The 11,518-nt window shown below is 45.2% G+C and overlaps 1 protein-coding gene across 1 annotated transcript in view; it reads left to right on the top strand.

Moving 5' to 3' along the window:
• The first annotated feature begins 401 nt into the window (after positions 1 to 401).
• LOC144372717 (obscurin-like) overlaps positions 402 to 11,518 on the top strand; it is a 78,362-nt gene continuing 67,245 nt past the window's right edge. The window contains 2 exon segments of the mRNA XM_078035999.1: positions 402 to 551; positions 1,012 to 1,211. Of these exon segments, the coding sequence (XP_077892125.1) occupies positions 402 to 551; positions 1,012 to 1,211 (350 nt within the window).

Raw genomic sequence — 11,518 nt, 5'->3', positions numbered from 1 at the left:
CTCTGCAAATCTCTGTATTCAGATGAAATTCCTTTTGATCTCTCTTTGTAGGAACTAGGTTTACCTCTCTTCACCTTTCCTCTTTTGGTTATCATTTGGATAGAGGCAAAATTGTTCCCTTTGGTTAAGATTGCTTTATTACCTTCAGGAATCATGCATTCACTCTGCTATAATTCTAAGAGCATGGAGTATCTTATTTTTGTCAAACGCAGTAGTTGGCCTACTCTCCCTTGATTGTGCACCCATCTGTGCTCCACCTATTCTACTGGGCTCCTCAGATCATGGGATGTGCTCCATGCCAAAATGTGAAGAACAAATGAAAGATCCCATGTTGACTTTGGTCATGACACTTTTTTCTTTTCTCTTGGACCTAGGAGGGCCCAGTGTCAGCATCTGAGGGAATGGGGCCTGACTTGAAGAACATGAGAAAGTCAGCAGAGCAGGCCTCACAGCCTCTGGCCCCGAGCCTCATGCAAATCCAGAATAAGAAGCACCAGCAGAGGGGAGCTGTGGGGCATCGGGCTCCTCCCCCTGAAGAGGAGGACCCCAGGGTATGTGGACATCGGAGGCAACGGGAAGCCAGGGGCCGACACAGGTCAGAATCGTGGTGACGTCCTCTCAGATTGCCTCTACCACCCAATTCTCCCATTCCACCCCACCAGGACCTGCCCGGGCACCTCCTCTCAGCTTAGTCCTTTCCTAGGATGGGAGGAGTCATCTTTTGGAACCACTTGAAACCCATGCATCCCAACGTTTGTCCTCTTGTTGAAATCTGGCCCAGGCTCCTCAAGTTGCAACATCCAAACCTTCCTTCCAGTGCCCCTTCATAATAGGTGCTTCCACAAACGTGTTCTAGGACCTTAAAATCCCTAGAAATTCATGGTTCACAGGCCTGAGTGCCTGACCTACAACGAGGGGAAACTAAGACTTCAAATCTCACTTTGTCTGTAAAAGGGCAGAGCTGGTTGTGGTTGGGCCGACTCCTGACAACTTGTGCTTTTCCACCGACAGCTGAAGTGTAGGGACTGTGGGGCTTTTGGACACACTGCGAGGAGCAGAAGATGCCCCATCAAGCGCTGGGATGGTGCGCTGGCCCCACAACCCTTGGGCCCAAAGAAGGAGAAGGAGAACCAGGCACCAAGCAAGCCTAGGAATCTCCAGAACACAGGGGCCTGTGAGCAGCCAGCCAGAATGAAGGGCCAGGTGCACAGGTGAGGGATGGGGAAGCTGGGATCCAAGCCTCGGGCATGGAACTCCAGCGGGGTGGTGTCTCCCCTTCTCCACATAGTCATCTCCACACATTCGCATGCAGCTAATGACTGGGTCAATGGAGAGAGATAGGCAAGGACTCCATGTCCCAAAGCCAGAGCCTGCAGCACATTCTCCTGTGCATTCAATTCAGAAAGGGAAGGGGGTCAGGGCAGCACTAGGAACATGACCGCGGGAGGCACAAAAGCAATGTGTCCACAGGGAACTACTTAGTGGTAGATGAGAAGGGCTTCCTGGATGTAGGGACTGGCTGTTGTAGGAGGAAAGGCACAGACTTGGGGGAGAACCCAGGGTAGCACAGGAGACACTAAGAAAACGGGCACCTCTCATTTTGCTCCCTCCTCTGCATCCATCCAAATACCATCGTGTGTTCTGCAGGCAAGAAGAGGAACGACGGGGAAAGGCTCTGCTCCAGACATGGAGTACCTATAGGAGACCCCAGGAGAGGCAGCAACCCAAATGGAAGGAAGAGACAGAACCCAGTGCCTACCTAAGGGTGAGTATGTGCATGGTGGCCTGCTCTTTTGGTGTCCTGGAGAAGCCTGATAAATTCCCTCTCTGTGGCCCTTCTGCCTGAGGCATTTGCTATCAACATTTAAGCCCAATGGGACTGAAGCTTGGGGGTCCTCCACATTTGCTCTTTCCAATTTTGTGTGGGACTTTTTTCATCTTCCCCATGACGTGGTGCATGGGCTCATGGGGGCAGAGTTGACGCCAACGTCTCAGAGGACACAATGTCCAATGCAGGCATATTCCTATTGAAAGTGGGAGAACACTCTCAGCTTCTGTAGGCCAACTCCTGAGTGGCCACATCTGCTGAGAGGAGCGTTAGCCATCGACATCCCATGGAAGGACACACAAAAGAGCCCTGCCCATCTCAAGGCACGAGACCTCCGATTAAGAACGGGATACTTCCCAATGTGCCCTGAAACATGTCAAGTCGTTCTTGGAATGGGTCTTTGGCCGATAGCCATGGAGGTGGAGGTGGAGCGCCCCTTTCCTTTCCTGGGCTGAAGACGTGTCTTCCTGTTCCACTCTATGTTCTGTAGCCGAATTCCTGTTTAGGTGGGCCTTGTTGGTGCTTGAGTGCAGGGACTCAGGAGAGTTTCCTGTGTTTGTCTTTTCCTCCAGAAGCCCAGCAGGCCACTGCCCGTCCACACGACCAGGACGAGGTGTGTCCTGGGCTCCGTGTTGCAGAGTCAGCCTTGTGTCCAGAGCTCGGATGAGAGTCTCACCTTCACTAGCGCACCTCCCTTTCAGAGACCCAAAGGTGGACTCCACTCACGTCCCGGGATCCAGGATAAACAGGATGTGAGCACCCCTGGCACCATCCAGCCGGCAGCAAGGCCCTCAGGGCAGAACCCTGCCCTCCTTGGGAAGAAAGCACCTGAAACACCAGAGGTGGTCTCCTCCAAAATTGCCCAGACTTCTGCCAGTCTTCTCGGAGGGGGCCCTCTGCTCCACCCTCCATCACTAGCCAGGGGTCCTGATGTGAGCAAAGAGCCCTGCCTGCAGCCTGCAGCATGTCCACAGGGCCAGGGCCACGAACTCAGCCTCCAGGCCCCAGGCAAGAGACGAGCTCAGGTCCACATCCAGACTGGCCAGAACTCCCCAAAGAAACTCAGGCTGGGGCACAGTCCCACTCCACGGGGGAACACCTGCAGGCCAGGCTCGGAGGCCAGGAAGTCTCTGCCTGCTTGGCAAGACACAAGTGGTATCGGACTAAATGGGTCACCCCAGGTGACCAGAAAAATTCCAGCCCATGATTCCAGCATGGATCTTCGCCCTCCCAAGGAAAGCAGCTTCCTGAATCCAGTGGAGCCGCGCACCAAATCGAGTCCACCAGCACCCAGCTGTGTTCCCCGACAGCCCCTCCGGATGCTCTTCAAGAGAATGCACAAGAACTGGTGGAGATCCAGGTTCATTGCCGATCTCCCTTCCTGTCCCGCTGCAGAGACCAGTGCTCTTGCTGACACTCCTCCCTATCTTGATGAGTCCCAGAGGCCCAGCTCCCACGAGCCACTGAGTGTCCTCTATGAAGACCTTCAGGTGTCCTCCTCCTCTGAGGACAGTGACATGGAGTGAGGCACACCATAGCAGGGAAGAATGGCCTTTGGGGCTCCAATGACTTGCAGGGTCTCTCACGCTGAGGAAGCAAAGATGCAGGAGCAGGTGGCACCAGGGTCACAGGACCTTCCTAGCTATGGAGTAGGAGCAAAGGCTGGGACTTCAGAAAGCTCTGGCACAGCCCCGGACCCTGCCTCTGATGCACAGCCACCTGTCCAGGACTCAGAGGAGAGACTCCTCTGAATGGGGTTTCCAGGGGATGGTCCAATGTGCTCATGTCACCTTCCACAGGCTGTCCAAGAGATGACAAATGGAGTGGATATGCAGGTGTAGAGACGGAAGTGGAACAGAAGTAGAAGGCTCAAGTTTGTCCCTTTTGTCCTATGACCACATGGAGTGTAGCACCTGCTGATCACTGGGACCTCTGTCCTGTTCTGCAGTGGACCTTCTTGACTCTTGAATGTGGTCATGAAAAGCATTGTGGACACTTTCCCTGGCCTTTCCTTTTTTGTTCCTTGCCCCTTATGATAATCATGTACTTGACGTTTCTCTGAATCCTCATCCAATTTTCCCCATGTTTTACAATGTGCATAGTTGGACTGCTCAATAGGTATTTGCCTTTGTACCTTGTCTCTCCGTCAAACTGCATTTGTTGTGTCCTGGTGCTCAATTGTAATGCCTTGGACAGCCCGAATGTCTCAGGTGATGTCCACGTGTCAATTAAGATCATTCATTGGTTGTAGTTCAGGATATCCCTGGATTCCCCATACTACCATGATAAATGGGTGAAATTGGCGAAAGCGATCCCCCACTCACTGTCTTAACAGGGTCACAGTGAGAAAAAGTGTTGGCAAAGCCGCTCTCCCACTGTCTTGACAGGGTCACAGTGAGGATGAATGCTGGCAAAGCCACGCTGGTTGGTGGGAAACTGAAACCATGAGACCCTTTTTTATGTAATTGGGACTTTTCATTTTCATGCTTATGTTTCTTCAGGAGGCATAAGTATGTTAGATGCCAAACAAATTAAATTTCAGATGGCTAGAACAGAACAGGTACATCATGCCATGGAGGCTGTTCTACTAGCCCTCAGCATAGCAAGGACAAAGTAGAAGGCTGTTCTTCTAACTCAGTACATTGTGGACAAACCTGATCATGGACAACAATCATCCTCTGAAAGGTCATGAGAGTTTTAGGCACCACATTGATTATATCAAGGAGAACCCAAGCCCATATTTCCAGCCTCTTAGAAAACTTAATGATTAGGCTTATTTTACAAAGTTCACCACATGTAGTCTCATTTTTGATTAAGGAAAGTTGTATTATACACTTAGGAAAGTTAAAACATATAAAGATATATTCTTCTCTTTTTATAAACCCTTTCTTACTTTACATAGGGATATATGATGAGCATAGTTAATATTGGTGGACCGTGGATTGATGTTTGGATCTTACTTTCTATTGAGAAAGGTTATAAAGATATGAGAACTAGTGCACCTTGACTGAGAAACAAAGAAATTCTTTGAGAAAATAGCTCAACCAGTTTTATGAGAATAAATTTAGAAATTAATTAAAACAGCTTTATAAGACACAGTTTTAGAATAATGTTAGAAATATTATTTTATTTAGATTCTTAAGTTTAGAAATTCTTAAGTTTTTAGTTGTATAGGTTTCTGATATGTTTTAAGAATGATTGATATACTTTAGGATGCTTTAAGTATAAGATTTAATGGGATTTTTTTAGATGGGAATTTTAGATTAGAAATAAAGTACAAGTGTACTTTAGGTTAATGATTGGTTAGGAGACTTAGAGTTTGGTTACGTAGTTTGGCATTAGTCAATAAGAAAATAACATATCTTGGGAAAAATAGTAAATCTTGGGAAAATCTGAAAAATGTAAATTAGTGATGTATTTTATTAATGATTCTATACTTTTAATAATTACATAACTGAAGGTCATATCCTGGAAATATGTAAATTAATGTTACATTTTTTGTAACACCAATCATGGTTAAGGAAATGTCATGTCTTGGCAAAGTTTGAAATTATATAATCAATGACGTATTCTCAATCTATAATGATGAGGAAAATTGTAATAAAAGATGACCCAGAGAAAGCTGCATTAGCTCTCTCTCTCTCTGGAGATTGCTCCAACGGAACGACTCCTGTCTCATCTTTTCGCCAACGCCACTCATCCATCAGGTCTTCCTGGACTCCGCTAGGGCAGGACCCCGGCATGAAATTGTGTTTCCAGATCAAAGAACTCACTTGTGATTTGGAGGCCTGAACACTGGGGCTTCTCAACTCTCTCTGGGTGCTCCTAACTGTGAGCAGTTGTGGAACCACTGCAGCAGGTGGAAAGAGCTCTTGTCCTATGTCTGGGAACATGTGTGTCCAGGGTCCAGAATGACTCTGTGGCTTTTTAGCCAAGATTTATCAACTGGACACTCCCTTCTCCAGATGGCACTGACATGGCTGTTCCTATTCAGAGACAGAGTCCGGGTGCTGTGAATTCTGACCCACAGGCAGGTGATTTCGCAGGGAAACAGGGAGGAGAAACATGGAGCTCCTCAATTTGAGTTTGGAGCCTGAAAGAATGGAGATATGTGAACACTGATGTCTGGGACAGGCAGCTCTTGAGATGCATTCCATATTCAGATTTGGTTTTGCCCTCAGTGTAGGTTTTCCTGTACTTTTCCTAGTTGCAATCCTGATGTGGAGAGTGCCATATATACAGGTGTCTGTCCTGGGCCCCCCAACTAGTGTAGGAATTGCTTCTCCCAGCCGTGCTGTGAGCAAACTTCACCAAGTGATGCACATTTAGAAAGGGAAAGAAGGGGTGGAGAGGCGGGGAGATTAGTCTGGACAATGCAGAGGGTGAAGGAACCATATCTGCTGCCCAGTTTGCACTCAGGAGTACTTTGTTCTGGGCCCACCTCACACATAGTAGGGTCTCAAAGAAAGGTGTGCAGAACACCCGGGTGCCAGAGCCATGACTGGACCAGAGAAAGGCATGCCCATGCTGGCACTTCATGTCCATTAGCAGGATGCACCTGATCGCCCCCCTGATCAGGCATAGGGCCAAGAAGGTCCCTGACGTGGAGCCTAATTCTCTGAGGAGCAGAGGTGCACCAAATTCACATCTTCATACATGTATTTTGTACCATGATGAGGGTGTTCTTCTACCATTCATGCTATTCCCCTCCTCCCTCCCTTTCCCTCCCTCCCTCATTTCCTATCTAGAGGTAATCCTCCTCCCATGCTCTCCCTCCCTACCCCATATTTTTTTAAAGTCTAGGACCACATTGGTTTCACTGCCGAATTCTAATATTCTTTAAGGAAAAACTAGTGTGAATTCAACTCAAAATTACAAGAAATAGAGAGGTAACACATACTCATCCTGTGTGGTCAGTAAAACTCTGATTCTAATCTGAAGTAGTAGCTTTAAAAATGGTCTCAGCCAATTGATATCACCCAATAGGTTTTGAAAATCATTAAGGGGGCTGGGGATGTGGCTCAAGCGGTAGCGTGCTCGCCTGACATGCGTGCGGCCCGGGTTCGATCCTCAGCACCACATACCAACAAAGATGTTGTGTCCGCCGAGAACTAAACAATAAAACATTAAAAATTCTCTCTGTCTCTCTCTCTCTCTCTCTCTCTCTCTCTCTCTCTCTCTCTCTCTCTCTCCTCTCTCACTCTCTCTTAAAAAAAAAAAAGAAAGAAAATCATTAAGGGTGTTCAGCTCCTTGACTCTTATTTGTGAGGTTTGAGGATGGATTCTATGTCCTTCGATCACATGATCTAGATATTGAAAAGAGATGTCCTTTGCACCTTCTGAGGTGAGATGCACAAACCCATTGCTGTGAGTGAAGTCTGTTTGGGTAAAGATTTTTAGGATTACATCTGGATTAGCATGAGACACACATATATCATCCATAAAGTGAATCATATATGCATCAGGGAATTTCTCCCTCACAAGCATGATGTCCTGTGCCACAAATTTTGACATAGGGTAGGGCTGTTACACATTCCCTAAGGCAACAATATCTTTTGATTAGTTCTCTAAAATTTATTGCCAGGACACTAAAGGCAAACCTTTTACAGTCCTCTGGGTGGAAAGGTAGAGAAAAGAAACAATCTTTTAAATCTATTACTATTAAATGATAACCCAAAGGAATAGCTGTAGAAGGAAGCCTTGGTTGCAAGGCTCCCATTGGCTCATTAACACAATTAACTGCCCTGAGATCTTGTACTAATCTCCAGTGGCCAGATTTTTTCTTGATTACACAGATGGGTGTGTTCCAAGGACTGAGAGTAGGTTGTGAATGGCCAGCCTGATGTGGTTCATCCATCTCAGCCTGCATTGGCTGCTGCCTTCCAACCATCTCAGCCTTGTTTATCTTAACCTAACCTCTGTGAATGTGCTCAACTGTGTCCTGTGAGGAGTCTCTTCTATCCTGCATGCAAAGAGTATCATGGGTCCTGAGTCAACTTTTCCTTCTCCCTGGGAAGGGTTCCGACCTGTAACAATTGGGTTTCCCAAATGGGGACCTTTGGAGGCACTGAATTGGGTCCATGGACACAAATACTTTCTTTTAGCCTTGACTAGGATGCATTCTGTACTCTCCAGAACATAGAACCTCTTCCTCCACTTCCTTCATTGACTGAGGGGCTCTGGGGCTCAGACGGAGCAGAGCTGCTTTCACCTAGCAGGTGTTTCCCATATTCCACAGCCCAGAGCCACCCACAGAAAGACTCTTCCAGGCAGATAGTTTCTCTCTAGCATCCCAAAGTGGATTGAAAGAAACTGTTACGTGTTAAGTGTCCATGTGCCCAGGGTCACTCTTTGGAAGTTGCATGTAGAGAAGAACCCAAGAGGACTTGAGCATCAGCTGCATTTGATGGAGAAGAATTGGGCTAAGTAAGGTCATCCTCAGGAGACTGCTCTCACCTGTGGAGGGAAGCTGCCTCCTCGTCTCCACCCTCAGTGACTAGTGGAAGTTCCTGCCTGACCTCAAGTGGAAGAGAGACACTTCCCCTGCTGAGATGGTTTCCAAGGGGGGAATTTTCCATATACTCACGTGATCAGTAGTCGACCCAGCACACACACTCCCTTGGTGTCAGATCCACAATACCTTCTGAGAACTTAAGGAGATGAGAAAGATTTGGGTGTGGCCAGTTCACAGCCTGGAGTGCTGAAGGCAGCCTGTTCTCCAAAGACTCTTTGTGAACACCAGAAGTAATGAAGCAGATTCATTACAAGCATGGTTCAAGTATATTTAGGGAGGTCCAGTTGCTTCATAAACTTTCAAGTAGGGCAGCACGCAAGCAGTAATGGGATGCACTTGGATCTCCTCTCTCCAAACAAACAAACAAAAATTCCAGAAAAAGAATTCTAGCTGCTTATGTGTGTACAGGCGTTTGTGTGTGTGGGGGGTGGATGGTGGTGTTCATGGGTGTTTGTGTGTGTCCACAAATGTAATTCCAAACCCAGCAGAAAAAGAAGTACTCTTCCAATGAAAGTGTAGAGTCAATGCAATGCAGAGCTTAGTTATGTCACGTAAAGTATGAAAGCATTGGGCAGCATTTTTTTGAATTCGGGAATCCTTTAGTTAAAATGGGAGAGTTAAAAAAAAATTGATACCTGGAGAGCCAAACTTGTTAAAACTCCAGGGCCCTTTGGTTAACTGGCCTGTGCCATCTTCCCAGCACCTCACTGTCATTCATACTATGGATTTTGAACCTATGTAAAGGAAAGTGATGACTCAGAAAGACTGGCAAATATTCGTTCTGTGTAGAGGCATGGAAATCAAAGGTGTGGGTTACTGAATTTTGGCCTAAAGTTGCACGTGTGGTATTGAAGGATTCCCTAAGATGATGTGTTGCATCACATGATTCTGGGGCAGGATAGAAGTTCAGAGAAGCCACCTTCCCTCACTAGTGGAATTACAGTTCCTATATATGCATTTATTCATTTGAATAACCTTGAATATGTTATGAATTGTTCTATGGAATCCAGAGTTATACAATGATCATGATTTTGAAGTAGAGGTATGCATTTTTCACACCACAGCTTGCTTTACACCAAGGGAAACACTCTGAGATTTCTTTTTCTTTTTTGCTGTTTTTGTTAGCAGTGGTTCTCTAAGTTTCATTGTGTCCCTTTTGAGTCTCACTCCCTTTCAAAACTACTTCACCTAGAAGTCAGATCTACCCTCATGGACATAGGAACTGTCACTCAGGATCTGTATTACAAAAGCATAAATCAATGAAAGTTGCTTTCCATTTTGAGGAGTCAGTGGCCCCATCCTGCTGATCCAATGCTTATAATTCCATGTATCAAAAACAGGTTAAATACTGGGGTCATCATGGTAGTATTATGCCGGTTCACATTAATTTATATCAAGGATTTTCAGAAATGATGTTTACATATGATGACAGGGGATTAGGATGAAACCTTCTTACTCAGTTTGTTAGTTTCCTAAGGTGTTATGTGAAATATTTGTAATCGTGTTTTATATTCATCTTCACTAGCTGTGATATCCCTGCTTTCAATCATGCGTATATACATAGGAAAGAGATAGATATTTATAAATTGTAATTGTAATATATCCCTTCAAATATCATGAATTTCATGGGTGAATTTTAATTTTCATTCTTAAGATTTGAATTCACCATGTTTTTGCCAGAAGACTAAAAGAAGAAAAACAGCCAATTGCATTGATGCACACTTGTAAGCCCAGCAACTCAGGAGGAGGAGGCTGGAGGATGTCAAGTCCACAGCCAGCCTCAGCAAGTTGTCAAGGCTCTAAGTAATTTAGTGAGAGCTTGTATCAAAATTTTTTAAAAAAATTTTTACAAGGGCTGGGTATATGACTCAGTGGTTATGCACACCTAAGTTCAATCTTTGGTATCTCAAAACAAAAAGTAAATAGTGCTGGGAATGTAGCTTAATGGTATGGTATTCCTGAGTTCAATCCCAGTGCAAAAGAAAATAAAAATGAAAAACCAATTTGCAAAAAACCAACCAAACAAACAAATAATTCCCCTCACACAAAACAACAAAAAATTAAATGTGACTGTGTTTGCAGATTTTCATATACCTGGTTATTGTCATAAACCTGTTGATTATAGCGCAATTTACAAAAAGACATCAACAAAGATTGACAAGATTTTCATAATATGAAGAATTTAACCCACTAGAAAATAGGACAGCAACAATTTCATTTGTTTTCTTTGAAGAGATGAACACAACCTCTACACTGACCTATAATAGTGCCTCTGATGTTAAAGAGCAAAAGCCCTACCCTGTCATTGCATAGTCTTCTTTCTCATTCTCAAAAGATCACTCTCCTTTCCCAGTTTCTGCCAATCACAATTCTCTAGTGCACTGAACCCACCTCCCAAACCTCATCCGCTTTCTTATCACTGCTCAAGTTATTACATTCTTACTCATTTCAACACAACTCATCAAGCTAATGTGGTCTTTGCTACACCATTTCCCACATTTGTCCTCCAGCCCCTGTAGCAGGGGAACGCTTGTATGTGTCTCTTCTTCAACTGCATCTGAGAACCCTTGACTGTGGTGCCAATCCCTACCTATATTCAGAATCACTACTCCTATTGGCTTTCAAAGTATGTTGAATCTGATGTTTTTCTTAATAAGCCATTATTTCATGATCCAGAGTCATTTTTCTTCTCCAAATCTGTGGAAACTCACCTTCTAGTTTCATCCACATCTTCAAAAGATTGGAATGCCTGCTACTAAGAATATTGTAATAGTTTACCAATTTTAAATGGGCTATTGGCTTCCATAACAACAAGACAGACAGAGAAATCACAGGGTGATTTTAAAAGCAAACTGATTTTCTCATGATTCTGGGGACGAGGAGTGTGAGATCAACATGTCTGCAGGGCCTGTTTCTTCTGAGACCTGTGTTCCTGCCTTGTACAGGCTGGCTGCCTGTGTCTCTGCATGGTCTCCCTGCTCCCATCTCTTCCCCAAACTCTTCCTATTGTCAGGGTACTGATCCACCAAGTTACCTCAATTGAATTTTCCTCTTTTAATACCATAATCCAAATACAGTCAAATTTCAGAAGGAAAAAAAAAGAACATAACTATAGGGTAGTTTTTAGAAAAATAACAATCCATTCAGTGATTACCAGTAAGCCATGCAGACAAAAT

This window comes from Ictidomys tridecemlineatus, unplaced genomic scaffold (genome assembly GCF_052094955.1).
Source record: "Ictidomys tridecemlineatus isolate mIctTri1 unplaced genomic scaffold, mIctTri1.hap1 Scaffold_149, whole genome shotgun sequence".
NCBI lineage: Eukaryota > Metazoa > Chordata > Mammalia > Rodentia > Sciuridae > Ictidomys > Ictidomys tridecemlineatus.
Note: the sequence above shows the minus strand (reverse complement) of the source record. Positions and strands in the feature narration are given on the sequence as shown.